At 46.1% G+C, this 27,891-nt stretch overlaps 2 protein-coding genes across 3 annotated transcripts in view; both read left to right on the forward strand.

Annotated features, from left to right (window-relative positions):
- Window positions 1-27,891, forward strand: part of LOC119458495 (lipase member H-like) — a 288,765-nt gene that overhangs the window by 81,697 nt on the left and 179,177 nt on the right. The window lies entirely within an intron of this gene.
- LOC125947004 (uncharacterized) lies at window positions 2,987-10,006 on the forward strand. Its single transcript, XM_049671282.1, has 3 exons — window positions 2,987-3,626; window positions 8,755-8,914; window positions 9,664-10,006. The coding sequence occupies exons 1-3, from the start codon at window positions 3,429-3,431 to the stop codon at window positions 9,696-9,698; spliced, it is 393 nt and encodes a 130-aa protein (XP_049527239.1). The 5' UTR covers window positions 2,987-3,428; the 3' UTR covers window positions 9,699-10,006.

Below are 27,891 nucleotides of genomic sequence, written 5' to 3' on the forward strand. Positions count from 1 at the left end.
GCCGAAAAAAATGTCATTCAGGAACTTAAGGCCTTAACTGCTAAATGCCATTTTCCGTGCCCGTGTGGCACGGGTATAATTGTACCTCGTGCAAAAGGATACATGCTCTAATGAAACCGCCGATTTCGCATGCTTGCACAGAAAGCTCCAGCCTTATGCAGTGGATCGACCACATGAATCAAACAGCGCATGTAAATAGCGGAGCGCTTGTGGCACACGTGGATCTTTAGCAAAACCTCTAAAACAGATTCGGTGCATAGAAAAAAACTTCTCAATTGCAGCGTGCCCCGTACTAGACGCGGAGACTAGGCGCAGAATGGCTCCTTATACGCGCGGCGATTCTGATGTCATGCCAGCTTCCTTAGGCAGAAATTATGAGATAATGTGCAGCAGTCAACACGCTTCTCGGCAAGTCATGAGGTGGTTTACTTCAGTAGTAATAGTTCTGCACCTAACTTTTGCACCAATTGCTTATTCGTGACAGTCGCGTTTCCACACAGACGATTTTTGTTCTTCGTGAGACTGAAATTTCATTACATATACAAAATTCATGGGTGTTAAGTTTCATTAAGTAGCTGGTCAGGGAGGTTTGCCGCATGTTGCCTGCTCCTGGAACATGTGGCAAACCTCTCTTACCAGCTGCTTTCTACAGCAGGCAGCGACACAAGTTTATGCTAGTGCTCTCGTTGCAGCAGGTCACATCCCCACAAGTGAAGGCAGATTCTCACTTTTTTTTTCTAAAAGCACCAGGCAATTAACTGTGGTAAGTGTCATACTCAACGAAGGCGACCCCAAAATGTAATCGTTCTGCAAAATTTGAGCAAGAACAGTGCAGTGATGAGTGCAAAACCTTTTTTCGAACAGGTGCAGCGAAATTATTCAGCACCCTGTAGAAGTTTGACGTACATATCACGGCTAACCTTATGCTCAGCTGTCTTAACTGACTGTTGAACTTGTACCTTGAACTCGTATATACCAAGTAAATCAAAAGAGTAGTATTGTCATCTCATTCAAACAGTTTAAGTTCAAGATTATGAGTTTATGAGGGCAGTAACTGCAATGCATTGTTGCAGCCCTTTCACTGTCTCAAGGCTGTATCAAGTGCTCATATGCTATATGTACCAATTACTGTACCACGCTTTCCTTTTGTTTTGACCTAATATTGTGTCGCATTAATACGGTTCTTTTTTCTCGTAATATTGCAACAGCTAACATTGGATAAGTAGGAATGACATTGTGTTGTACCTAATCCTTGTACCTGTGACCACTACCCTCTGTAACAAAAAAAACCCTGATGGTATAGTGTCCCAGCTGTTATGTAACAAGCTTTAAAAATACACAGATAATTTTACACAAATAAAACCAAGTGCATGTTATTCAGAGTCCAGTTGAGAAATGGCCAGTAATTTATTAGCCCTTGGCACCTAATTAGTTATAGCTAACGCTTTTAATTTAGTCATCTATCTGTTAGGGTGCTGATCAGGAAGTTGTATGATATATTAGAGTGACATGCTTCTAGCAAGGTCCACATCATGTTTTTTTTTCTCGTGGAGAGAAGCCTGGAAGTATGAAAACTGCCATGCGTCAATGCACTCGTGTGCAAAAGGTTGCTGTGCCATCCAACAGTCTCAGCGGGGAAAGTTAACTGTCCTTTCTGGGGTTTTACGTGCCAAAACCAGTTCCGAGGAGCTGTTGGGGAGCTGTTGGTGCATTGTGTAAAGAATATTTATGTTATTGTCAATGACAGGGCCAGCTTGCTTACCCACTAAGACAGTTTCAGGGCCCTGCAATTCCATGCACATGATCTTTTTCAAATTTCATGGGGTGGGGGGGTTCATTACCGGAAAAAATAAGCACACAATGTTTTCCTCACTGGAAACGGTTTGTTTTGGTGTCACTTATGATGCTCATCTCCCAAATTAACATCTTGACAATTAGAACAAATAAAAAGTTGGCTCATTGCTTTGCTACTTGGATGACGTGCATCATGAATACTAGCACTTTTTCAACCAAACTCCAAAGAACATGCACTTTGTTTTGTTTGTGTAGACTTAACAGTAATTTACTGATGCAGAAGTACTTTTCTCTTTAGTGTCCCTTTAAGACCACGGTGGTCAGGACCAACACAGCTCGTTTGCCTCCCCCCCCCCTTTTTCTTTAAAGTTTGTGTATGATGCACTCTGGTATAGCTGTTGAAAATGTTGCAATTATTGTTGACAAGCACCATTGTTGCACATACAGGAAAGTAATCAAGCCTTCGCTGTTTATTATTATGCATAATTTTTCCCCGCCTAGCTTGCAATGCCTACATCTGTAAAATTAGCAATAGCTTGAATATTAACAGCACTCTTGCCATTTTATGGCTGATATCTTGCAGGTGTAAACCTGCCTTAGAAGGTTGCATAGTTTGTTAAACATCTAACTTTAAAAGCTGTGCATCAAGAGGCTTGCACCTTTTGGCCAGTTTGAATGTTGCCATCCCAAGTTATACCAAATGCAATCTGCGTTTTTGCATTGAAAGGGGTTTGTAATAATAAATGATTCATTGTTTATTGAGATTTGCAGGTGCTTGACTGTCTCCCATATGTCATAACATTGACTGTTGGTGGCGGTGTGTGCAACTGAAAACTTGCAAAGAATATAAAAACAATGACAAACTAATTCTTTAGTGGCATTCTACAGTTCCTGAGTTATGTTAACTTGTACCACTGATACTTTGACGTCATCAAAGCTGTGCCAGCTTGTTCACAATGTCTGCGCAGTTTGCTTTGGGCATTCACAGAGGTCACAAATATCTTATTCGTGACATTTGTCCGTTGAATGTAGCCTGCACAGCTTAACAGGTTGCTTGTCATTCTAGTGTCTATTATAATCTGTTTTGAATATTTTTACTTTGTTCAAAGGCACTTATGACAAGGCAAAGAGGAGGGCCAAGAAGGCGGAATGCGAGTTGGCTGTGGACACCACGGAGCTGTCGGGTAATTGCTAGTGTTTTTTGTTTTTTTATGCTCATGCTTATGTGAAAGGGGAAGGCAAACTTGGAGCAGGGTTACATTTACAGAGCAGTCGCTCTGCCAACTGGGCTGACCAGGAAGCTAGAGGTGACAGCTTCAGGCTAAAGTGGCAAGTCGAAGTGCATGCAAAAGTTTTTTTCTGGAAAAGCTGCCGGTTTGAGGGGTTGAGTCTTATAAAAGATGCGACTTATAGACCAGAAAATATGGTACTCCCCATTAGGACACAATAGAATGGTTCCACCTCTCCTTCTATTGCTGGAGGTACCCTTGAAAGTCTTTAAATACCTATGAATTTTTGTCACCGAGACCTGTACAAATCCTGATACTTTGCATTTACCAGAGTGCTCTGAAACAACCAAATATGCCATAAATCTACCGCTTCTGCTGTGAAGTAAATATTTTTGTGTTTCAGCGATGCTGCTGCGGGTGCAATTGAGGCATGAAGTACGGGTCGTGTCTGAGAGGCTGGATGAAACTGAGCCTCTTAACAAGACCCGTACAGTGTCTCAGACTGCCTTGTCGACGGTGCCTCCAGTTCTTCCTCGGCTACCTGCCGACAATATTAAAGAATTAGAGGCAGCCGTGCGGGATGAGGCTGTGGCTGCCACCTTGGTTTGTACTGCACTTTTATTTGTAATTATGAGGCTATGTAACATGTGGAAGTTCTGTGCTGTTTCATGAAACATGGTGTGGGTTCTATGTGAAGGAACTTTGCATCACACACACTAAAGAGTTCATGGAAATAATTTGTTCCCTGCTGTATAGTTTCTAATGACATATTTGGACTGGACCTTAGTGTCTTTAACATGCATCTAAGCGTACACTAGTGTTCTTGCAATGAGACCTCATCGAAATGTGACCCTGACTGCCAGAATCAAATCTTTCACCTCGAGCTCAGCACCGCAACGCCATAGGCACTGAGCTGCCATAGTGGCTTGCTGAATCGGTGATTTCCAACAGCTCTCCGTAGAGATACATTCATGAAGCAGGAGTAAATCGTTAAGTTCATAAAAATCTATTGCTGATATAAAATGCAAACTGTGGCAGCTTTCTATAGAAGGACACAATGTAGAGCACTTGTGAATAAATTCTTTTTGTTAGACGAGTTGGCACATCGTGAATGATAAATAGCAGTGCAAACAAGTGGGACACAGTACAGGAAAAGGGGTGCAATGATGTTCTGTATATACTGTATTTACCTCATTTTAATCTACAGTTTTGTTTTCTAAATAATAGAGTTTGAAAATTGCATTGCAGTCGGATATGTAATGAAAACCACATTTGCAGCAAGTCTAGTGTACCTGTTGTCGAATTGCCTGATTGCACTAACATTTTTTTTCTTGTGCTACAAGCCCATGAAACAAACTTCTAAACTATCCAGTTTCATGCAATGGTTCAAAGCATTTTCTAGAGCACTAGCAATTACTTTAAGAATGTAAACCCACATACCCTGTGGCCCGTTACTTTTTATTCCACTACTCTGATTTTTCTGTGCTTTGTTTTATCTACCACTATTCTACATTATGTAAGAGAATTTATGCCCTTCATATTGAATAAGTGAAATACCCTATTTACTTATGTAATGGACACGCTCGCATAATGAACGCACCCCCAACTTTCGTCGTCAAAATTTCAAAATTTTTTTTCTCCCGCGAAATAAACACACCCTGAACTTGCTGCCGTGAAGTAGGAGAGACACAGTACGATGCGGCGTCCGATATGGCATTCAGTGGGTACGATTGTATCAGACGCTGAATTGTACGTGTGTCTCCTACTTTTATAGCGGTAGCATCATATGGACACTCCAGGTGCATTTTTGAAGTCGGCGCCAATGATCGCGGCTTTATCCCACGTTGGAGAGAAGAAAGCGGGTAGGAAACGCGCCGTATTTCGTCGTGTGCATGGCGCCGTTGGGAGGGGAGGGAGGCGGCACAGCAACTGCACATTGCACGGCCGGGCGTGCCCTATCTTGAAAACGATCTGCGTCGGAGGCTGAGTCTAGGTGCGACGGCAGCTTATACTTTTGAGCATACTCCGTTATCGCCGCTCAGTTTGCGTTGAAGTGATACATGGCATGAAGGTCACTTCGCTCGCTGTTGCTGCAGCGCTTCCTCACACCAGCATTTCGACTGTGAGTGTCCGCGGTCATCGAGTGTGATTGGTTCATGTTTGCCTGTGCGCGCTGACACCATGCTGGTTAAATTACTTTGGAAGTTTATACGGGCGATAGAACTACTATCCTTACTTTGTATAGCTCTCTGCGCATTTGCTATCGCAATCGATGGTTCGCCTTGCGGACGAAATTGCGGCTTTCTTTCAAACAAATCATTCAAAACAAATCATTCAAAAGTTTACCCTGCATAATAAACGCACCCCCCCCCCAACTTGCGCATATTTTCAAAGGAAAAAAGTGCGTTCATTATGCGAGTAAATACGGTATTGTAATGGGGGTGCCCCATTTTCCATGCCGTAATGACAAGGGTTGCGAAAGTTGGTCAAATTGCGAACAGCTCGAACCATTGCATTGAACATTAATGGCAAAAACAGATGCTGGCCATAGAGAGAACATGGCCCCCTAGAAGGAGAAATAGCATTGTTTAATGTTTTTTCACCTTGGTTGCCATCCGTTTTGTTTTTTGACAGGCTTTTTCCAACCCAGTTTAAACCCACAATGAATGTAATGCAGACCAAAATAGTGTTGTTGAAGGGGTTATATGTTCTGCCTTCCCCATGAAGACTTGTTCACTGACATAGTTGTTGGCCATATGCCTGTTGTAGCTAAATGAAATCAATAATAGTCAGTGAACAAGGCTTCTGTGTAGAAGCCAAAACATCCTTTCGACAAGCAAGTCGAAGCAAGTGTCAAACCTTCCGATGTCTTACGTGGTTGCCTTCTGTGCCATGATGTTATGAGAGGGAGAAAGCTAAACGAAACCTGGCTGTAGAAAAACTAGTATAAATGAGGTATTTAGTGCACTCTGGGGTTTGCTAGTATATTTCTGGGGTTTTAGAGTCCGGAAGCTTCACGTAAAGGGACAGACAACTGCTCGGAACATGAATTGAGAAAACCGCTTGTGCAAAAATGACCTATCCTACTGGTCAAAATAAGCCATGTTTTTCTCATTAAATGGGAATTTATATTTTTAATTCTTCCCCAAAAGTTGCGAAAAATGACCCTTGGCGCGCCACATGGCAAAAACATGAAGATGCATAAGTGGCCTGAAGAGGAGGGCAAACTGGAACAACTTGGTATTGATTCATGGTAAATAAGGAACAGCGCACTGAAAACGTAGACGAAGGGAGACTTGACACACCACAAGTGCTGACTTTCAACTGGAAAACTTATTGAATGAACGAGTTTATGAACACTTGAGCTGTGCATGCACTTGCAAGGCAGTGAACAATTCATGACATGCACTCGTGGTTAGATCAGGTGATACTAAACAAGAATGAATTAAAAAAAAAACATCACACTGCTCGGCTGTCAACGATTTGCGGGGTCTAAAACGGAAATTTCTCTTTCTTGGAAGACTATTGTAGGCTGACTAATGCAACCTGGTCCTGCTTTCTGTATTCTATAGGTCTCGCAAATTTCATGAGTCAATTGGTCTGTGTGGCGAAAAAGCTTCTCGGTCTGAGAGAATTCTGCAGTGCACCCGAATTGCCAAAAGCGAGGCGCAAACAGTGCATTTTGGTGCTCCCTGAGGCGCACGTTTGCACACCGCCCTGATTGTCCCACGTACACTCGGCCACAGGTGAGGGGGCTGCTGTACAAGATTGCAGTGGCGCAAGGCACGCGCATATTAGTGTGCCTTACAGGGCAGACTTTTTTGCATTTGCACCTTTCTCCACACATTTTGTAACTGCTGTGCAGATGCTACCCACTTTCTGGCTGAAAAAAAAATCTATGCCATGCCACGATCCCCCCCCCCTCTTTTTTTGTTTCAACCTGTGCGAACGCTAGTGTCCATAGCATGCTTCAATTCTTGCACGAACTTTCCACAAGACAGCATGCTATTGGCGTCTTAAGGAAAGCTTGTGCGAAGAGTAAAGTTTGGAGAGTAAAGATGCGGCACCAAGAAGCAAGCCGTTAGCCATACATCCACTAGCGTTCGCACAGGTTGAAGGGGGGGGGGGGATCGTGGCATGGCATAGATTTGTTTTCTTTTCAGCCAGAAAGAAAGTAGGTAGCGTCTGCCCTGTAAGGCACACTAACATGTGTTTGCCTTGCGCCACTGCAATCGTGTACAGGATCCCCCTCACCTGTGGCCGAGTGTACGTGGGACAATTGGGACAGTGTGTAAACGTGGGCCTCAGGGAGCACCAAAATGCACTGTTTGCGCCTTGCATTTCGCAATGCATTGCCATGACTGAGAGTGCACTGCAGAATTCTGTCGGACCGAGATTCTTTTTCGCCTCACAGACCAATTGACGCATGAAATTTGCGAGGCCTATAGAATACAGAAAGCAGGACCAGGTTGCATTAGTCAGCCTGCAATAGTCTTAGAAGAAATTTCCCTTTTAGACCACGCAAATCGTTGACAGCGGAGCAGCGCGATGGTTTTTATTTTTGTTAATTCATTATTGTTTATTATCACCTGATCTAACCACGAGTGCATGTCATAAATTGTTCACTGCCTTCCAGGTGTATGTGCAGTTCAACTGTTCATGAACTCGTTCATTCAATAAACTTACCAGTTGAAAGTCCGCACTTGGGGTGTGTCTACGTCTCCCTACGCTTTCAGGACACTGTTCCTTATTTACCATGAATAAGAGGCCTATCACATGGCTTTCTATTATTGTACGGGTTTCATGGTATTCTTATTAGTATTGAAATGCAGTCCACATTTTTCTGTTATTTTTTGTACCTTACAATATGCTGATAAGCCTTCGTTTGTAGTGAAAGTGGCACTGCCTTTGTTTTTGATGAGTTGGCTTGGTAAGTCTATCGACAGAATAATGATAACGGGGGCCAGGCAGCCATGATGTAGGTGTGTATTTGGGGGAAAAAAGCTGTACAAATGTAAGAAGGTCTGTACGACAATGCAAACTTATTGTACCAGCTTTATATCTTCAAAAGTGGTTGAAAAGGCCAAAATGTAGGCAGTTAACTGCAGTTGCACTCACTCCTGTGAAGCAGAATGATAGGCTGCTTTCACAATTTGCGTAGCTGCAGGTGCAAACATTGCTGAGGGATAACTTTGGTTACCACAAAACTACGTCTTTAAAAACTGGTTGTCAGTCGCTTTAACGCAAAATGTGAAGGTCTGAAAATATCATGTCGGTATGCCTTTAAGCTGTTTTGTGCCACACCTATGTAGATCTGGCTTTCCTGCACTCTAATGTCACATCCCCTAATTATGCATTGGGAATTTGCATGGGAGTTGGTGCGCTTACAAGTGATAGTGAAAGCTTGGAGAGGTAGTTACTATGAAACATAGTTACTGTGCTAAGGGTTATGAAACACAAACATGAAATGCACAGAACAGACAAGACCTGATGCACTTCGTGTTTGTGTTTATTCCAGTAACGCTAAGGTGTTGTAGAGCACATTTACAATTAAAGGGCATTGCGTCATAAACCTCTTCCAGCAAAAATGTTTTGCTTTGCACTCAGCTAAAAATTCACTTCACTTGGCAATAAATTATATTCTGGTAGTATTGGGTAGATTTTTCAACTTGAAAACATTGCCGCATACAATGCTCATTTCCACATCTCTGGCAATTTTTGTCTTTTGCAGCGCAAGCACCTCCTGCAAATAGGAGGGAAGTCACTGCGCGAGGTGGCATCGTATGCCATGAAGGCTGTAATGGCGCACCCCGTCCAAGTGCTTTACAGCCTTCATAGCAGGAAGGGGAAGAGGGCATTCATCAATTTGAAGTTATGCCGGATAGTCACAGGTAAAGCTTCCTCAGTCATCCTTTTGCATTGTTGAAGTATTGTGTGTACAGCCGAACTCCTCTACAGCGAAATGGCTTGCATAACAAGAGGTTGTCCTTGCCAAAATCGTATCTTTCATATAAATTGTCAACTTCTACAACGAAGAAATTTGGGCGTCCCTGTTGGCTGATTTTATTTTTTACAATGAAAGCCACATACTCAGTCACCACTGCCCTTGCAGAAATTGCGAAAGTGTGCTTTGCACTAGCACCAATGGCAGCTTAGGTGAATTGCTTGACGAGCATGCCAATGAATTGCATCACACCAGGCAGCTTACACGTTTAGCATCAGCGGGTGAGACAGTTGAATATGTCTCGGTTAGTAAAGACATGGTGTGATCATCAGTGATGACGTTAACGCTATGTTAGGGTGAAAAAACAAGAATGTCAACGAAGGCAACAGGGATGAAAATCCTGTAAATGGATCAAGAATTTTCATGGCGGGGAAGGCGATAGCATTTAATTATCCGCAGCATTACTTTGCGTATCCTGCATTTCGCCGCTGAGCATGCTGTGAACCTCGGATTCAATAAGGTTGGCTGCGGTTGCAAATTCTGTCAGATGAACTGTGTGCTTAAGACTTAGCAACTTATTTCACTAAGTCTCTTGAAGGTTTTCTTTTGTTGAATGTGTTTGCCTGCTTTATTGTGGGTGATCTTTACGGTGCATGCTGTATGTACTAATTGTGGTCTTTGCATGTTTGTGTGCAGATGTCATCTGTGCGAAAGGGGGGGGGGCGACCTGACACAAGCACAGGACTTCATTAAGTGGTTGCCAGGGTCTGTGGACAGTGGTGGTGGCAGGAAGAGGCGTTTCACAGCAACGTTTGCAGCAGAGCAGCCCGATGATCCCTCCCTTCAGGGCAGGAATCATTGCCTGCCCACTGCTGCCCTCTCCCTGCCCCACCCTTGCCCTCAGGTCCCTGGCAAGTCCACCGTCGGCCCCTCCTGTCCGGCTGCTGCTGCCCCTGCTCCTTCCCTTGCTGCAGCCCCTGCCGCCCCTGCCCCTCCTCCTGCTGCTGCCCCTGGAGCTGAGCACCCCTACTGATGCCTGCATCAGTTCAAGAATTGTATTGTAAATAGTAAAATAGTACTGTAAATAGTATACTAAATAAATTATATTTTCGTTTACGCTTTGCGTGTGTCTGCAGGAAGTTTCCTTCCCGCACTTATTTCCATCACATTTTCTTCGCTACTAATTGTATAGGCAGTAAGCTAGCATACAAGCAACAGAATGGCTAAGTACAGGCTATGCTTGAAACACACTGGATGCAAAATGGCTGAGCACCGGATTTTCTTGAAACGCATTGGCTACAAAATGGCTAAGCACTGGGTATTCTTGAAACACGTTGGATACAGAATGGCTGAGCACTGGGTATTCTTGAAACACGTTGGATACAGAATGGCTGAGCACTGGGTATTCTTGGAAAACATTGGATTCAGAATGGCTGAGCACTGGATGTTCTTGAAACATGTTGGATACAGAATGGCTGAGCACTGGACGTTCTTGAAAGACTGGATACAGGATACGCGCAAGTTGGATACGCGGATACTCCGCACCGCACCATGAACACCTCCCGCGGTGTTATTTCTGATGACGACATGTTGGAGCTCACTGAAGATGAACTTCTGGAAGGATTTAAGGAACAAAATATTATGGCTGTTAAACGAATCAAGATGAGGCGCGATGGTAAGGAGATTCAGACAAAACACATAATTCTTACTTTTGGTTCAAGTGTTCTACTTGAGACCATTGATGCCGGATACGTCAAACTACGTGTCAGGCTATACGTGCCAAACCCGCTCCGATGCTTCAAGTGCCAAAGATTCGTCCACAGCTGGCAGAACTGTCGAGGCCGACTGACATGTGCTAAATGTAGTGCCTTGGAACACACATCTGAATCGCGTGAAAACTCTGTCCGCTGTGTGAACTGTGATGGGGAGCACGCCGCATACTCGCGGTCCTGCCCGTCCTGGAGGAAAGAAAAGGAAATTGTAACTATAAAGTGAAAGAGAATATTTCATTTAAAGAGGCACGAAGGCGGGGGACCTACCTGTCTAAAACCAGCTTTGCCGATGGGGCGCGTCAGGGGGCAGCGTCACAACGGTCTCCGGCTACTGTCCGGCTCACACGTAGTGAGCCGGCGGTGACGCCATCCGCCCCCTCGGCGGCTGCGGCTACCACTGCTCCGCCATCTCACAAGAAGGGGCCATCGACCTCCGGGCTCGTGGCCTCAAAGGTGTCGCCCATCGAGACGAGGCCCTCACGTCAAACACTGTGCTCGCAAGAGCGCATGTCCAGCGCCTCGCAAGAGCCGATGGACACAACAACCGGTCAGACGGCGTCGCCAGCGCCTAAGGAGCTCCGCAAATCTCGCGATCGCTCCAAAAAAGAAAAACCCCGCATCACAGGGCCCGACAAGGGCTCTGTAAGCCAATTTAGAGTCCCTTCACACACAGCGCAAACCTCTTTCTCAATATGGACACGCAGATATTGCAATGGAACGTTAGGGGATTTCTCCATAACCTCGATGACGTTAAAGAGCTCCTTCATAAATATAGTCCGAGGGTGCTGTGTGTCCAGGAGACGCATCTGAAATCAGGAAACAAGCTTTTTAAGGCAATACGCCGTTTTTCGCAAAGACCGTGACGACGCTACCGCCTCGTCGGGCGGTGTCGCTATAATTGTCGATAAAGGTGTTGCCTGTCAACAATTGAACCTCCGAACTTCCCTTGAAGCAGTTGCTGCCCGAGCAGTACTGTTTGGTAAACTAGTCACGGTTAGTTCGATTTACATCCCCCCTTGCTATCAACTTTCCAAGACACAGTTTCAAAATTACATAGACGAACTTCCGCCGCCATATATAGTTGTCGAACATTTAAATGCACATAACACTTTGTGGGGAGACTCTCGTTGCGATGCGAGAGGGCGCCTAATTGAAAACTTTCTGTTTTCTTCAGGTGCATCTATACTTAACCAGAAAGAGCCAACGTATTTCAGCGCTACACATAACACATACTCATCCATTGACTTAAGTATAGTATCGAGTACACTAATACCGTACCTGGAGTGGTCTGTTCTCAAGAACCCCTTAGGGAGCGACCACTTCCCTATTATGTTAAACTCAACAAAACAAGATGGATGCTTGCCAAGTTTTCCTCGATGGAACGTGGAATCGGCCAACTGGCAACTGTTCCGAGAGCTTACATGTTTATGTGGCGATGACATTGCTGATTTTAATGTAGACGATGCTGTGGCTTATCTAACATATTTTATTATTGACGCAGCTACGAGATCTATTACGCAAACTAACGGATTGACCAAGAAGCGCTGCATCCCATGGTGGAACGATGAATGTAGGAAAGCACGCAAAAACCAAAACAAAGCTTGGGGATTGCTTCGCAATTCTCCAACCACCGAAAACCTCATTAATTTCAAGCAGGTTAAGTCACAAGGTAGAAGAACCCGTCGACGTGCAAAAAGAGCGAGTTTGGAGAGTTACCTCTCTGGCATAAACTCTTACACAGATGAGGCGAAAGTATGGCATAGGGTGAATAAATTGAAAGGCCGGGAGTCGAACCCTCTGCCCTTAGTAAGTACCCAAGGAGATAGCCTGGAAGATCAGGCAGATTGTCTGGGCGAACACTTTGAATATGTATCCAGTGCATCTCATTACACAGAAACATTCATGAGGTTCAAAGAACGTGCAGAGCGACAGCCCGTTAATCGGAAATGTGCTCGAAATGAAGATTACAACCGCCCGTTTAGTTTAGCTGAATTTAAAACTGCTCTCGCTTGTTGCAACACCTCAGCACCAGGTGCTGACCGTATCATGTATGAAATGATCAAGCACCTACACCCTGAAACACAAAAGACCCTCCTCTCTCTTTTTAATGTCATGTGGGCTACTGGGTACATTCCATCTTCTTGGAAAGAAGCTATATTAATCCCTATACTTAAACAAGGCAAGGACCCGTCCTTGCCTAGTAGTTACAGACCCATTGCCTTGACAAGCTGTCTGTGTAAGCTCTTCGAAATAATGATTAACCGGCGCCTTGTCTATCTCCTAGAAAGCAACGGAATACTAGATCCGTACCAGTGTGGCTTCCGAGAAGGTAGGTCGACTACAGACCACCTTGTCCGTATTGAGGGGATTATAAGGGATGCCTTCATACACAAACAGTTTTTTCTATCTGTATTTCTTCACTTAGAGAAAGCGTATGACACCACATGGCGCTTCGGTATTATCCGAGACCTATCCACTATGGGTGTGCGCGGCAATATGTTGAGTACTATCGAAAGCTGCGTTTCTAACCGTACCTTTCGTGTAAGGGTGGGCCGGGCATTGTCGAGGTCTGTCACCCAGGAAACTGGTGTCCCGCAAGGCGGTGCGCTTAGCTGCGCACTGTTTATTGTTAAAATGAACTCTCTACGCATGGCTATTCCACGAACGATGTTCTACTGTGTATATGTAGATGATGTCCAGATTGGTTTTAAATCGTGCAACTTTGCTGTCTGCGAACGACATGTCCAGCATGGCTTAAATAAAGTGGCTAAATGGGCTGATGAAAACGGTTTTAGGTTGAGCCCACAAAAAAACACATGCGTCCTTTTCACTAATAAGGGAGGAATAGTACCAGACCCTTCTATTGAGCTCTCTGGTACCACATTACCTGTAAGCAAAGAGCACAAGTTTCTCGGCATCATACTGGACGCGAAACTCACATTTGTTCCGCACATCAAATATTTGAAGGCTAAGTGCCTGAAAACAATGAACTTATTGAAGCTGCTGTCACGTACAACATGGGGCAGTGACAGGAAATGCATTTTAAACTTGTATAGGTGCCTTGTCGGCTCACGACTTGACTACGGCGCGATAGTCTATCAGTCTGCTGCACCCAGTGCTTTAAAGATGTTGGATCCTGTTCACCATTTAGGAATCCGCCTCGCGACTGGAGCCTTCAGGACAAGCCCCGTACAAAGCCTTTATGTGGAAGCAAACGTGTGGTCGCTCTACCTTCAGAGGACTTATGCCAGTTTTACATATTGACACGCGTGCTCTACAGGCAGACGACGACGACGATGGGGGCATTAGCGGACTCCGTCTAGTGGGTCAGTGGGATTCTTAGAGGAAGAAGAGCCGACCCGAACATGACCGAGGATAGAAAGCTGCGCTACCTCATGCGAGGTGTAAAAGAGCAGTTGTTCGCGGGGCTTGTGCGAAATCCTCCAGTCACCGTCGCTGATTTTATGAAAGAGGCTGCGGCTATTGAGCGCGCTCTTCATCAACGGTGCAGGCAGTACGATCGACTGTCCAACAGCACCGCAATCAATGCCGCCGCATTGACTCCACAGTATCAGAGCTCCTTGCGGGAAATGATCAGAGAGGTCGTCAGAGAAGAACTTCACAGAATTATGACACCGACAGTGGATAGACCCGTCGCGTCAATCGCCGAAGTGGTTCGCGACGAAATCAGGCAGGCGTTCCCGGCTGCCGATCTTCAAGACCAACAGCGTCCCATGAGTTACGCCGCCGCCGTCCGATGTCCCCCACCCGCTACAGCCACACCGCCGTACCACCAGCCTCCGACAGCCGCTCCTTGGTCGCCGCCACAAGAGGAGGCTTTGAGGCGCGCACCCGTGATGCCGATGGATGCAGTCATACCGCCAGCCGTCATTCGCCGCGCCGTGGACCACGCCGCAAAATGACCCTACGAGACGGCCACAATATCGGAGATCCGACGCGTGGCGCACCGCCGATAACCGCCCTCTCTGTTTTAACTGCGGGGGTGCCGGCCATATTTCGCGCCATTGCTGGCATCGCGACTCATCATTTCGCCCTCTTCGTCCGTGGTCTGATGTTCAACGTGCAAATGACTCCATGCTACGGCGCGACGACGCTGCTTTTCCTCCCATAGCGCACCCGAATCCAGCATCTGCGCCCAATGATCGAACTGATTTCGGCCGTCGGTCACGCTCTCCAACCCCTCCACGCGAGCTGCCTGCTGGACGCACTTTTGCTGACGTTCAAAGACGAAGGTCACCCAGTCCCCGCCGGGGAAACTAAAGGCGGCGACCTCTGGGGGTAAGGTTGCAGGCCCGCCGCAAGACCATAAAAAGCCCCCAACTCTCCCACTGCAGAACGCCGAGAAGCCGATAACCACTGACCCCGAAGAAATCGTGAGCGCCGACCTTGATATTTTCGTGGATGGACAGCCGGTGACAGCGTTAGTCGACACTGGTGCCGACTTCTCTATAATGAGTCGGGAACTCACCCTCCGCCTGAAGAAAGTACAGACGCCATGGACGGGACCTCACATAAGGACGGCAGGTGGACAATTGCTGATGCCTACTGGAAGATGTACTGCTAGGCTTAACATTGGAGATTCGTCGTTCGTGGCCGCTTTCATTGTTCTTCCCGTGTGCTGTAAAGATTTGATTATTGGAATGGATTTTCTAAGAGAATATGACGCCGTAATTAACATCACAGACCGCATGGTGACGTTTCATAAAAGCCCTGGTTTAGTTCATTGCTTATCGCCACAACACAACTCCTTTCGTCTAACAGAAGACGACGTCGTAATCCCACCTCGGTCATGTATCCTTGTTTCCGTGGCATGTGACGTACCGTTTCATTGCGAAGGAGTTGCCGACCAAATAACCATTTTGTTGTTTACTCACGGTATCTCTGTCGCACGAGGAATTGTAAATGTCACCGACGGGCGCACGAATCTATTGCTAACAAACTTTAGCACAGAGCGACGGCACCTTCCAAAAGGCACGGCTGTGGCTTATTTTGACGGTGTTGCGGGTGTTCGCGGCTGCTGTTCACTACTCGAAGGAGCGCCTACACAAGACCCAGCGCCTGCACTTGACGTCAGCACTGTTTTGCCGCAGCAGGAACGCGAACGGCTTCGTACGCTATTAGCCAAGTTCCACGACTGCTTTGCGTCGACGTCAAGAGTCGGTCGGACGCCTCTAACAAAGCACCGAATAATTACAGAGGATACGGCAAGACCAATTCACCAAAATCCTTATCGTGTGGCTCCCAGAGAACGTGAAGCCATACAACAACAGGTGACGAAAATGCTTGAAGACGACGTGATCCAACCATCAACGAGTCCTTGGGCATCCCCTGTAGTTCTAGTCAAGAAAAAAGACGGCAGCTTGCGTTTCTGTGTGGACTACCGAAAACTAAATCAGGTGACGAAGAAAGACGTGTACTCGCTTCCCCGTATCGACGATTCCCTCGACAGGCTTCGACACGCACGTTACTTCTCTTCCATGGACTTAAAGAGCGGATATTGGCAAATTGAGGTAGACCCGAGGGACCGTGAAAAAACTGCTTTTGTGACGCCAGATGGCCTATACGAATTTAAGGTTTTGCCTTTCGGCTTGTGCTCTGCTCTGCTACGTTCCAACGCGTCATGGATACTGTGCTTTCGGGTCTGAAGTGGAAAACCTGCTTAGTGTACCTCGACGACGTCATCGTGTTCTCCGCAACGTTCGACGAACATCTCGCACGGCTTGAAGTGGTTTTGCAGTCCATACGATCCGCCGGCCTCACCCTGAAGCCGGAGAAGTGCCACTTTGGCTTTGCGGAACTAGAGTTTCTTGGCCACGTCGTCAGCCACGCCGGTGTCCGCCGAGATCCTGAAAAAATTGCTGCTGTCGCACAGTTTCCCGTACCATCCGATAAAAAGGCTGTCAGGCGCTTCCTCGGTCTCTGCGCCTATTACCGGCGGTTTATTGCAGATTTTGCTCACATTGCGTCGCCATTAACTCGCCTCACGAGAGACGACGTTGCTTTTGTATGGGGCGACGAAGAGCAAAGTGCATTTAACGTCTTGCGGCAACGTCTCCAGACACCTCCTGTGCTGGCCCACTTTGATGAGACCGCTCCTACATTGCTCCACACTGATGCCAGTAATGTTGGCTTGGGAGCTGTTCTTGTGCAACGGCAGGAGGACACGGAAAGAGTGATTGCCTACGCAAGCAGAACGCTCTCACGCACAGAGGCAAATTATTCGACAACTGAGAAGGAATGCCTCGCCGTGGTATGGGCGGTTATGAAATTTCGCCCATATTTGTATGGCCGCCCATTCAAAGTTGTCAGCGACCACCATTCACTGTGTTGGTTGACGAACCTTAAAGATCCTTCTGGACGATTGGCGCGTTGGAGCCTAAGGCTGCAGGAATTTGACATGACAGTCACGTACAAGTCGGGGAAGCGACATACGGATGCTGACTGCCTGTCTAGATCACCGATAGAGTCGACTTGTTCACTCGAAGAAGATGAAACAGCATTTCTTTGTGTTCTGGACACCTCCGCCGTCGCTCAGCAACAACGGGACGACCCTGAGTTGCTTGGTCTAATCACTTACTTAGAAGGAAGATCTGCGAAAGCACCTAGAGTTTTCGCAAGAGGATTGTCATCGTTTTGTTTACGGGCGAACGTCCTTTACAAAAGAAACTTTTCTTCGACCGGATCCCCCTATCTGCTCGTCATTCCTGCAGCTCTTCGTATGGAAGTACTTCAAGCCTGTCACAACGAGGTGACTTCTGGTCACTTAGGCTACACGCGAACATTGGGCAGAGTGCGGCAAAGCTACTACTGGCCGAGACTTACCACCGCCGTGAAACATCACGTTCGCACTTGTCTCGACTGCCAGAGGCGCAAGTCGCCCCCGACGAAACCAGCCGGCCTCCTACAACCTGTTCAGGTTCCACGAACACCATTTTATCAAATCGGAATGGATATTTTGGGTCCACTTCCTACTTCTACAGCGGGAAATCGCTTTGTTCTCGTCGCAACCGACTACCTGACACGTTACGCTGAAACAAAGGCCATCCAGAGAGGCACAGCAGCCGAGGTGGCGCGATTTTTCATCGAGAATGTTGTGTTGCGACACGGTGCACCACGCGTCGTAATAACCGACCGAGGCACCGCTTTCACAGCTGCGCTTTTAGATCACGTCTTGCTGCTAAGTGGAACGGCTCATCGGAAGTCAACTGCCTACCATCCACAAACCAACGGATTGACGGAGCGCCTCAACAAAACAATTGAAGACATGCTTTCAATGTACGTGGATGTCGAACATAAAAATTGGGATGACATCCTCCCTTATATCACGTTTGCATACAACACCGCGAAACAAGAGACGACGCGCATGACTCCGTTCAGCCTTGTTCACGGCCGGGATGTACGAACGATGTTGGATGCTATGCTTCCACACGAATTTGACGACACTGACACGGACGCCGATGTGTTTACCCAACGCGCCGAAGAGGCTCGGCAGCTCGCGCGTTTGCGGATCTGCCAGCAGCAAGACTACGACGCAGGCCGCTATGATGCTCACCGTAGAACCATAACCTATGAAGTCGGCGACCTAGTGTGGGTTTGGACACCCATACGGAAACGAGGCCTCTCCGAGAAGCTGTTAAGGCGATACTTCGGCCCATACCGAGTATTGCGGCGACTCAGTGATGTCACCTACGAGGTCGTCCCTGATAGTCCCAACTGTACGCGGCGCCGCCCGCACCCCTCTGAACTTGTGCATGTTGTGCGCATGAAGCCGTATGTGAGCGAATGACTATGCGAGGGACCCTCACTTCCGCAAGTGACGTTTCCGGTCTAGCATCGGGGCGATGCTCTTTTAGGGAGGGACAAATGACACGCGTGCTCTACAGGCAGACGACGACGACGATGGGGGCATTAGCGGACTCCGTCTAGTGGGTCAGTGGGATTCTTAGAGGAAGAAGACGGTGTCTCTGTTCTGTTTTGTTGGAACAGGTCGTCCTGTGCTGTTCTTGAAGAACGTCTCCCTGTCTTCTGTTCGCGTTGTACCGCGACAATATTTTCTTAAAACAAATTCAAACCGTACACATCCTACCTATTTTACCATAAACGATACCACATGTGCCACACTATTTAATAATCGACCAACAGCGAAGCAGCCCTTTTCGCTACGCGTGAGAAAGCTCAGTGAAGAAATGGGTGCTTCACTACTTGAACATTGCCTAATGCCTCCAGCGAAGCTGCTACTGCCGTGGCAGTGGCTTCTGGTTGAATGTGACACATCGTTTATTGAAGTCACAAAACACGCGCCAGATGCACACATTCAAATGCACTTTTTAGAACTTAAGTCGAAGTACTCTTGCCCTGAATTTTACACAGATGCATCAAAGTCACATGCTGGCGTTTCCTATGCGGCAGTCGGTCCGTCCTTCTCGGATTCCGATGTACTTTATCCCCAAGCAAGTATCTTTACGGCCGAAGCCTATGCAGTACTATCGGCAGTGAAACACATTGATAGATTGAAACTCCAAAAGGCTGTAATATTTACCGACTCTTTAAGCGTTGTTAAAGCGTTAATGATGCCGCAAAAACATAAACACCCTGTAATTATCAACCTCTACTCACTGATCTGCTCTGCTTATGCATCTAAACAACAAATCATAATATGCGGGTGCCTGGGCATAGAGACATTGAGGGTAATGTTCTTGCCGACCAAATGGCCACATCAATAACATCGCATGCTATTAATCCTACAGCTGCTGTCCCTGTAACAGATTTGAAACCTTTCTTGCGTAAGAAACTGCGAACCCACTGGCAACGCTTGTGAGATGCGGAAACAAATAATAAGCTTCACTTGATAAAGCCACAGTTAGGTTTCTGGCCCTCTGCATCGAAAACACGGCAAACTGATGTCCTATTATGTCGTCTCAGAATAGGACATACATATGGTACTCACAACTTTCTATTGAGTGGTAATGATCCTCCAACCTGTGATAGATGTGGCGAGAGGCTCACCGTCCTCCACGTCCTCTTGGAGTGTCGGGAAGCCGAAAGAGAAAGAAACATTTTCCGCTAGCATATCGCTATTGTATTCCTCTCCATCCTGCTATGTTTCTCGGTAAAGAACCGCTTTTTGACACCAACGCAGTCCTCGCATTCTTGAAAGATGTTGTGCTACATGTTATTAGCCCAATAAGTTCATAGCGCATCCTCTCTCGAGAGGATGTTGCTGTGATAGTTTTTATAGCACATGCCTCCAGGCCCTTGTGTTTCAAGAGCTCTGTTTAGGCACTTGTGCTTCTGGCTAATTTTCGCATCTTTAATATTTTGTAAGTCGTATCATTCCTTCGCAATGCATTGTTCATGTCCATAGTACACATAATTAGTCATTGCCATAATCTTATTACGTATAGATTTTACGCACTTTACAGCGACTGTTTTTAGGCCCATTTACAGCCATGTCACACCTAATGTTCATATAGTCCACTATTCATGTACCACTAACAAGCCATTACCATCGTCTTGGCGCTCTTTGGCCACATCTGGCCCTTGCGCCAATAAACCACAATAATCATCATCAGGTTCGCGCTGTGCCACGGTGACGTTACGTCGAACGAGCACGGCGGCGACCAGCCGGCGCCCTAATGACAAGAGCGAATTGCCCCACCGCCCCGCCACCGCCACAGCCAGCGTGGACGTACCCGGCGCCGCGCCATCCGCCGCGTGGGGTGCACCCCGTTTTCTTCTCTGCCTTTTGTCCGCCGCGGCCGCGTCTATGGCTTTGTAGCCAGCTAGTTTGACCGGATCGTTTGTCTCCTGTAAAAGGATCACGTCCTTAACGTCTTGTTTCGTCTCGCGGCTGCGTATGAATTGCTGAAGATTACCCCACTTCCTCCTGTAGCCCCGGCAGTTCCACTGCCAGATTGTGTACTGTTGTTTGCTGGTGTTAGTCTGATTATTTGCGTGTCTAGCCATGGTGATGCTTGTGCTTAATTTAACCCGTCGCCATCGAAGCGACTTGGTTGCGGTGGCATCTCTCTAGCATATCGCCAGCACATCCCACTCTATGGATATCTGGTAATGTTTCTTGGTGCATAACCGTTTTTCACACCCGTGCAGTTCTAGATTTCTTGAGTGACGTTGTATAACTTATATTACACGGTATTAACCCAAGGAATTCGTAGCGTATCCTCTCGCCAGAGGATGCTTCTACGATAGCAGTATTCTCTATAGCACATGCCTCCAGGCGCTTCGGTTGCAAGGGCTCTGTCAAGGCAGTAGTACTTACAAGTTTTTATCACTGACAAATTTAGTATATGTATCACCCTTCTTGATTGTACCTTTCGTGCACATAGTATACATCATTAGTCGTTGCCATAATCTTATTACATGCGCATTTTCCGCATTTTACAGTGACTGTTTTAAGGCCCCTTTCCAGCTACCCCATATCTACCGCTCGTGATTCAATACTACATTGCCACCTCATTTAACACTAGCCTGGCGCTCTTTGGCCATATTTGGCCCTTGCGCCACAAAACCAATTGATCTCATCTGCCTCTCGAAATTCATCGCCCCACGGCGAACCCATTAACACTGGCCTGGCGCTCTTTGGCATTACATCGCGCTTACGCCACAAAACACCAAATTCATCGTTATTCAATGCGCACCTAATAGACATACGTTGTAGCATTCATCGCAGTGTGACAGCCGAGGCCGGAATTTGATCCCCACATTTTGGGCTCAGAAGCAGAAGCTTTATACAGGGTGTTTCACTTAACTTGGGCCAAGCTTCAAAAATATGCAAATGCTACGTAGCTAGACAGAACTAAGGTAATGCTGTTTGCCGTCGCTTGGAGGCATTCATTATTCTTGCATTCTGCCTAATTAGATAATTAGTTTAATTATTCAACTTCTAAATTATTATAATGAGATTAAAAGTGTCGATGGGAAAATTGTAGAGGAACATGAAAGACTCCCGATACAGCTTTCTGTTGCTCAATACGTGCTACAAAAAGTGTTTTTCCGAGAGCGAAAGAAGCCCGCGAATACACGCAAAACTGCCGCAAAACTGCCGCAAAACTGCCGAAAAACTGCCGGGCATCTTTCACGCTCCAAAAAACACCAATATGTAGCACGTATTCCGCAACAGAAAGCTGTATCGGGAATTTCTCGTGTTGCTCTACAATTTTCTCATGGACACTTTTCATCTAAATATATAATTGAGAAGTTATTTAATTAGGAATAATGATCTGATTAGGCAGAATGCAAAAAATAATCTAAGTATCTCCAAGCGAAGGCAAACTACACTGCCTTGGTTCTACCCAGCGACATAGCATTTGCATATTTTTAAAGTTGGGCCCGATTCAAGTGAAACACCTTGCAGTGTTTCTTTAGATGCGAAGCATCTTATGGTCAGGGCTATGTCACTCCCTCCCTCCGCCGTGCAGCGTCCACACCCCTACTGCGCATGCGCATCCAGATCCCCCTCCTCTCCTTGTCTCATCTCTCCTCTCGGCATTCCTCCTCTCCTCTCCGGATTGCGCAACGAATGGCAATACCTGCGGCTCCGCGCGCGATAATGCGAAGCAGCTTAGGTTAGAGGCGCAACGGTAGGCGCCCCAGAGGCACCGGCAACAGTCACCAACGCCGCGCGCGTTCGGTGCGAACGCGGGCAAAACGCCGACGCGGTCGACAACAGCTCTGCGCGTTGCTGGTGCTGCTGCATGTCCAAGTTTATACAGGTGATAAAACTACCTTGAGTCGACCCCATGGCTGCTTCGCATACTACTCAGGGTCCCCCTACGGGAAGATGGTGTAATTGTTTTCTTATTATTTTCTTGACACTTCTTTTACCTTCATTAATTCTGGGGTGCTACGTCCCGAAACCGCCATTTGGTTATGAGGCACGCCGTAGTGCGGCACTCCGGATTTATTTCGACCATCTGGGGTTCTTTAACATGCACCCAAAGCATGGTATACTGGCGTTTTCGCATTTCGCCCCCATCGGAATTTGGCCGCAGCGGCGGGGATTACATCCCGCGACGCCTTCGTTCTCAGCGACGCCAAAGTCAAGGCTCATACGCGCTCAATCCGCCCGGCCGTTCCGCACGCCTCCGCCCTCTTGCGGACCGGGGCGGAAGGCCAAAAGGCGGATCGTGTCGAAAAAGTCGGTGTACGCTGCATCCGCACGAGCGGATTGCACGCGCACTCCGATTGGACGACGCGGTCTGTTGACAGCTGGCAACGATTCGGCGGAGCGAAGCGTTCCCGGTTGGCAACTACCTTTTACAGCAGACGACACTGGCATATTGTTGCAGATGTTTCCGTGTCACAGTGAAAATGCGACTCTAGGCTGTCACATTCTGTTCTGCAGCCGCATGTGTTGCATTGGCGCTGTCATGCTTGTTCGAAACTACCTTTGACCGCGGGCGACACTGGAATATTTTCGCAGATGCGACTTCAAGTTTCCCCGTCACGGTGAAAATGCGACTCTAGGCTGTCACATTCTGTTCTGCAGCCGTATGTGTTGCATTGGCGCCGTCATCCTTGTTGCAAGCACCGTACAATCATCCTATCTGCGCCACCTTTTAAAAATGTATTGCAATCGCCTCATGTCCCAACATGGGACGTATTTCGGACGATCACTGTCAGTGCGCGCTGCCTTGGATGGTTGAGCAAAACCTCTCGAATCATTAAACGTGCCGCATTGTACGTACGTTACGCGAAAGCGATAGTATCGCCGAGCGATTCGACCGAAATCCCCGTGTTCGGTGCGATGGCGTCGTTTCTGTAGTCCTACTGACAGTTTGCAAGAACACGGAACACGCGCACAACTGTCGCGGAGTACAGCTGCGCAGGTCGACAAGACAGCCCTCCTTACTATTCAGCAGGCATGCGAGGCTCCGAGTACACCTTGCTGATATGCTTGCATTTGCTTGGTCATGCTTCTTTTTTTCACTCTGCCAATTTTAGGAGTGTGCTTAAAGCACTTGGATGCATGAAATGTCTTTTCCTTTTTTTGAATATTTAAAACCACCAAAGACGAAGTGCAGCATTAAACGTGCCTCTTAGAAATGATCGGGGGTGAGAACCTGTCAAGCAGCCTTATCGGCAGCTTTTTCTTTTCACCCCTCCATGTACACTGATACATCAATAAAATGATTGATTGATTGAATACTTGCTGCTTGTAAGCTTTCCAAACAAAATAAAACCTTCAGAAAATGTGCTTAGTCTTGAATTAAGTTCTCACCGTGTGTAAAAAGGTTGCGCATAAGTGCTTAACTTGACGCAGCAAGGAATTGAAGGTTAAGCAGCAAGTGTAGAATTCATAATGACTGGCATAAAAGCAATATGTACGTATAGTGGTCACCTTATGCAGACACATACTCATGAGATGTTTTCAAGCAGAATATTTATTTGAAAACACATAATAATTTATACTGCTGGGAAGACAACTTATTTCGAGTGAAATAAAATAATTACATTCTTTCTGGTCAGCCTGGGTGGCCAATCTGTTGCCCCTTTCCTTCTTAGAGAGAAAGAAAGGTCTTTATTGAAAATGCAGTGTTCAGCAAGCATATTTTCGCCTACATGCTACTCTACAGCGAATGGGACGAAGGAGAAGTAGGGCCCTAGAAAAAAGTAAGTAGAAGAAAAATGAAAAAAAAAATGCAGCTCGTGTCATGTTATCCGCAGTAGAGTAAGTGTTCGGGGTGATGAAGGCAGACGGCGAATGCAAAAGAAAGTAAGATCACAGTCTTCATGAGACGGTGTGCGTGAGTCTTAGTTTACACAGCAAACTTCAATACATTAAAGCAATAAGTCCAGGGCTTTGTGGTGTTTTGAGGGGCAAGGCCAGGAACCCAACATCCATGTCAATGTCAAGGGGCCTTGGTCGAGCTTTTCCATTTTCATTTTATATCGATGTCACTAGTCTCTATAAGCTGGCCACTCAAGCAAGATGTGCTCTAGAGATTGCACGGTGCCACAGTTGGATTTGTGCTCTGGCCATTGCGAAAAAGAAGACTGTTCATGTATGCAACATTCAGTCGAGGCCAGTGAAACAGGGTCTCCAGATGCCGCGGTAGACATTATGGTAGCCTTGATTGGAGTTCTGTGTTGATGTTGAACAAAAACTTGCAATTGCCTGAAGTTGAAGACCAACTTCTACGCCGTTCATGAGCACATATCGCTTCGCCATAGCCGACGCCTCACTTTTAGTGAAAAACACTTTTATAAATTTATGTGACCATGTCCTTTGCGGGCTAGCTCATCCGCTTTTTCATTACCCATTATACTGCAATTATACCCAATTCAGCATTTACACAATGCGAAACACATTACCAAAGTGCACAAAAATTAAGCCGTACAATAATAGGCATGCTCCCTCTCTCAGCCACGGCAGCAAACAAAAATGATAGACTTGAGACCATTTGATACTGCCAGAATTATACATGCGTGTTCTATTTCCATCACTCTCTATATGAAAAATAAGTTCACAAAGGATGCACATGATAAGTGAACTATTGTAAGCTCTACTCAGGTTATTTTAGCGATTTGGGCATGGGCTACACATTGTCTATGTATTTATGTAGCAACAACCTAGCAAGCTGATGCACAGCCAGATTTTAGGAAAATGGAAAAAATACATACCATAACAAACAGATGGCCAGTACCTGTATTTTGTTTGACAGCAAACCAAGATTATTAAGTGACTTAGCTTCACAGTGAGCTCAGTGATCGCTCGTGGCGTGAAAAGGTTCATGTAGTAAGTGGTTTTGTTTTTGTCTTCCTTAATTAGTAGCTGCTTTAACATGCACATGAAAATGAAATGAAGGCTCATATGGCGGAAGACAGGCCCGCACAAAAAGTGGGGAAACATTTATCGCGATTTTTTATTTTCATAACAAACCAACGAATAGTTCCTTTGGTTCATCTTTGTGAATAATGCGCGAGGTGTTCTGCACAAAATTTCAAGATTGGTGTGCTCCATTATCTATCTATTCACTATTCACGTAGCCAAATAAATGGTACCCCCATGAGCACCGTTAAAGAGATCACTGAAATTTGCAGTCAGGAGGCCACAGTGGCTCCTCTGTACCAAACATAAATTTGTTCCAGAAGAAAACAATACTGGTGACTTGGGTATGCATTCACATGTACTATTCAAATCCGCACATCACAAGTACTCTTTCATTCCTTGCTGCATTGCTCACCATTGTACAGACTTTATTACAGCACTGTGTGTGTGCAGTAAAATAACTTGACAAATCAAAGCTGTGGTTTTTCAGTACATTGAAAGTAACTTTGCATGTGGCTTAGGTAATATAATGCTCCTACATATGGATGAGCTGCGTATCAGTCGAGTCGATCTTGAAGCAATGGGCTTTGTATTCTTTTTTGCCCTCGAGTCCATTCTTCTAGGAGGCTGGGAAGAGTTGCGGGGCACCCCGCGAGCATATGTTTGATTTCAGTGTTGCCATTACAATCATTACATTCCATCGTAATCTCCCTCTCTGGATATATTTTGTTAATGTGGTACGGCGTGGGGTATGTACCCGTTTGCAATAAGCGCAGCGAGAGTGCCTGAGCCCTGTTTAGTTTTGAGTGTGGCAATGGGAATTGCCTGCGTCCTAGATAGTAGTGTTTGCTTATCTCATTATAAGTTATTAAATGATCTTTATATTCCCCGGCCTGATGGTGAACGGCTCGGTTATGGCTGTCACGGTTAGCAAGTCCTCGTGCCAAGTCATGCGCAACCTCGTTGAGGTTTACCCGAGTCTCGTCCACTTTCCCCATATGTGCAGGAAACCATTGGATTTCTGTTCTCCTAATCCTAATGTTTTCAAATAGTTTAGCTGCAACTACAGCTACGTAGCCTTTATCAAAACTTTTATAGCGGCTTTTGAAGCACTGTAAATGAAGGCCCACTATTACTCCTGATGGCTAGAGCAATTGGCACTTGTTCCGCTACCATGGGTTCCTTCGTAAAAATAGTGATAGCGTCTTGCACCTTTCCTTGCGAATTTGATGCAATGGCCGTATAGGCTTCTTTACCTTTCACCCAGGCAGCATCAACTATAGCTGCCAGTTGGTTCTGCTGTTCTATCTCCTGCAAGAGTGCTTTAGCTCTTGCCTTTCTCCTTTTGATATTATATTCTGGATGCATGTTTCTGAGGAGAGGGTTGGTCCTGATCCTATCCCTAACTTCAGTATTTAATTCCACTTCAGCCTCTATTGGGCTCCTTTATCTATTAGGTTCTATACCTATTAGCTGTACTATCTTTCTGCCTGCTCGTGTTTTTTTTTTCAATCTTTCGTGCGGCGCTAGCTATTGCGCCTCAGCGATTTCTTCCATTGTGTTGTTTACTCCTAGACCCATGAGCTTGTCGGTTGTAGCGGTACTCGGTATCCCTAGGGCTATTTTAACAAGTTTCCTGATCATGACATTGAGTTTGTTAAGTTCTGCCTGTTTCCATTTGAATGATCAGTGCAAAAGATTTTTAATGTGTCAGACATACACATGGTCACTTGTCCAATGCTGTGCACATTGATAGCTATGTTTGGTGCAACTTGAGTAGCACGTATATAATGGACTACTACATACAACACCCGTTTTGCATCTCTAATTTGATGTTCTACCCTCCGAAACAAAAGACATAAGTACAGAGTGGAATTTTTTTATGTCAATATTCAAAAGGCAAGCAAGTTTTCGGCACGACACGCCTCCATTTTCCTACGTGGCACTTATTGCATGTTCTGAATGTGCATTCATTGCGGGTGGAATATCTTCTATAGTGAAAATACATTGACGTATTTTTACCTGTATAAATTCTCTCTGCTCTACATGTACAGATACTTTTTTCTGTAGGAGTAAGTGCGCAGTGCCTTCATTAGTGCAGTAACTGTTATGAAAGCTGTGAATTCATAACATAGAAAGGCTATTAAATATAAATAAGAAACCAGCAGGCAAGAGCATCATGACAAGCCAGCTGAGATCGGTGGCACTATTGTACAGCTTAGTTCTCCCTTGTGCTGTCATATGGTTGCGATCTCACGAAGGTTTGGGTCCTTCCCATTTCAAGTGATGAGGGACAGTTGCATAAGTACAATATCTTCCTCTGCCTATATCAATGACTTA

The sequence above is a fragment of the Dermacentor silvarum genome, chromosome 7 (assembly GCF_013339745.2).
Source record: "Dermacentor silvarum isolate Dsil-2018 chromosome 7, BIME_Dsil_1.4, whole genome shotgun sequence".
Lineage (NCBI taxonomy): Eukaryota > Metazoa > Arthropoda > Arachnida > Ixodida > Ixodidae > Dermacentor > Dermacentor silvarum.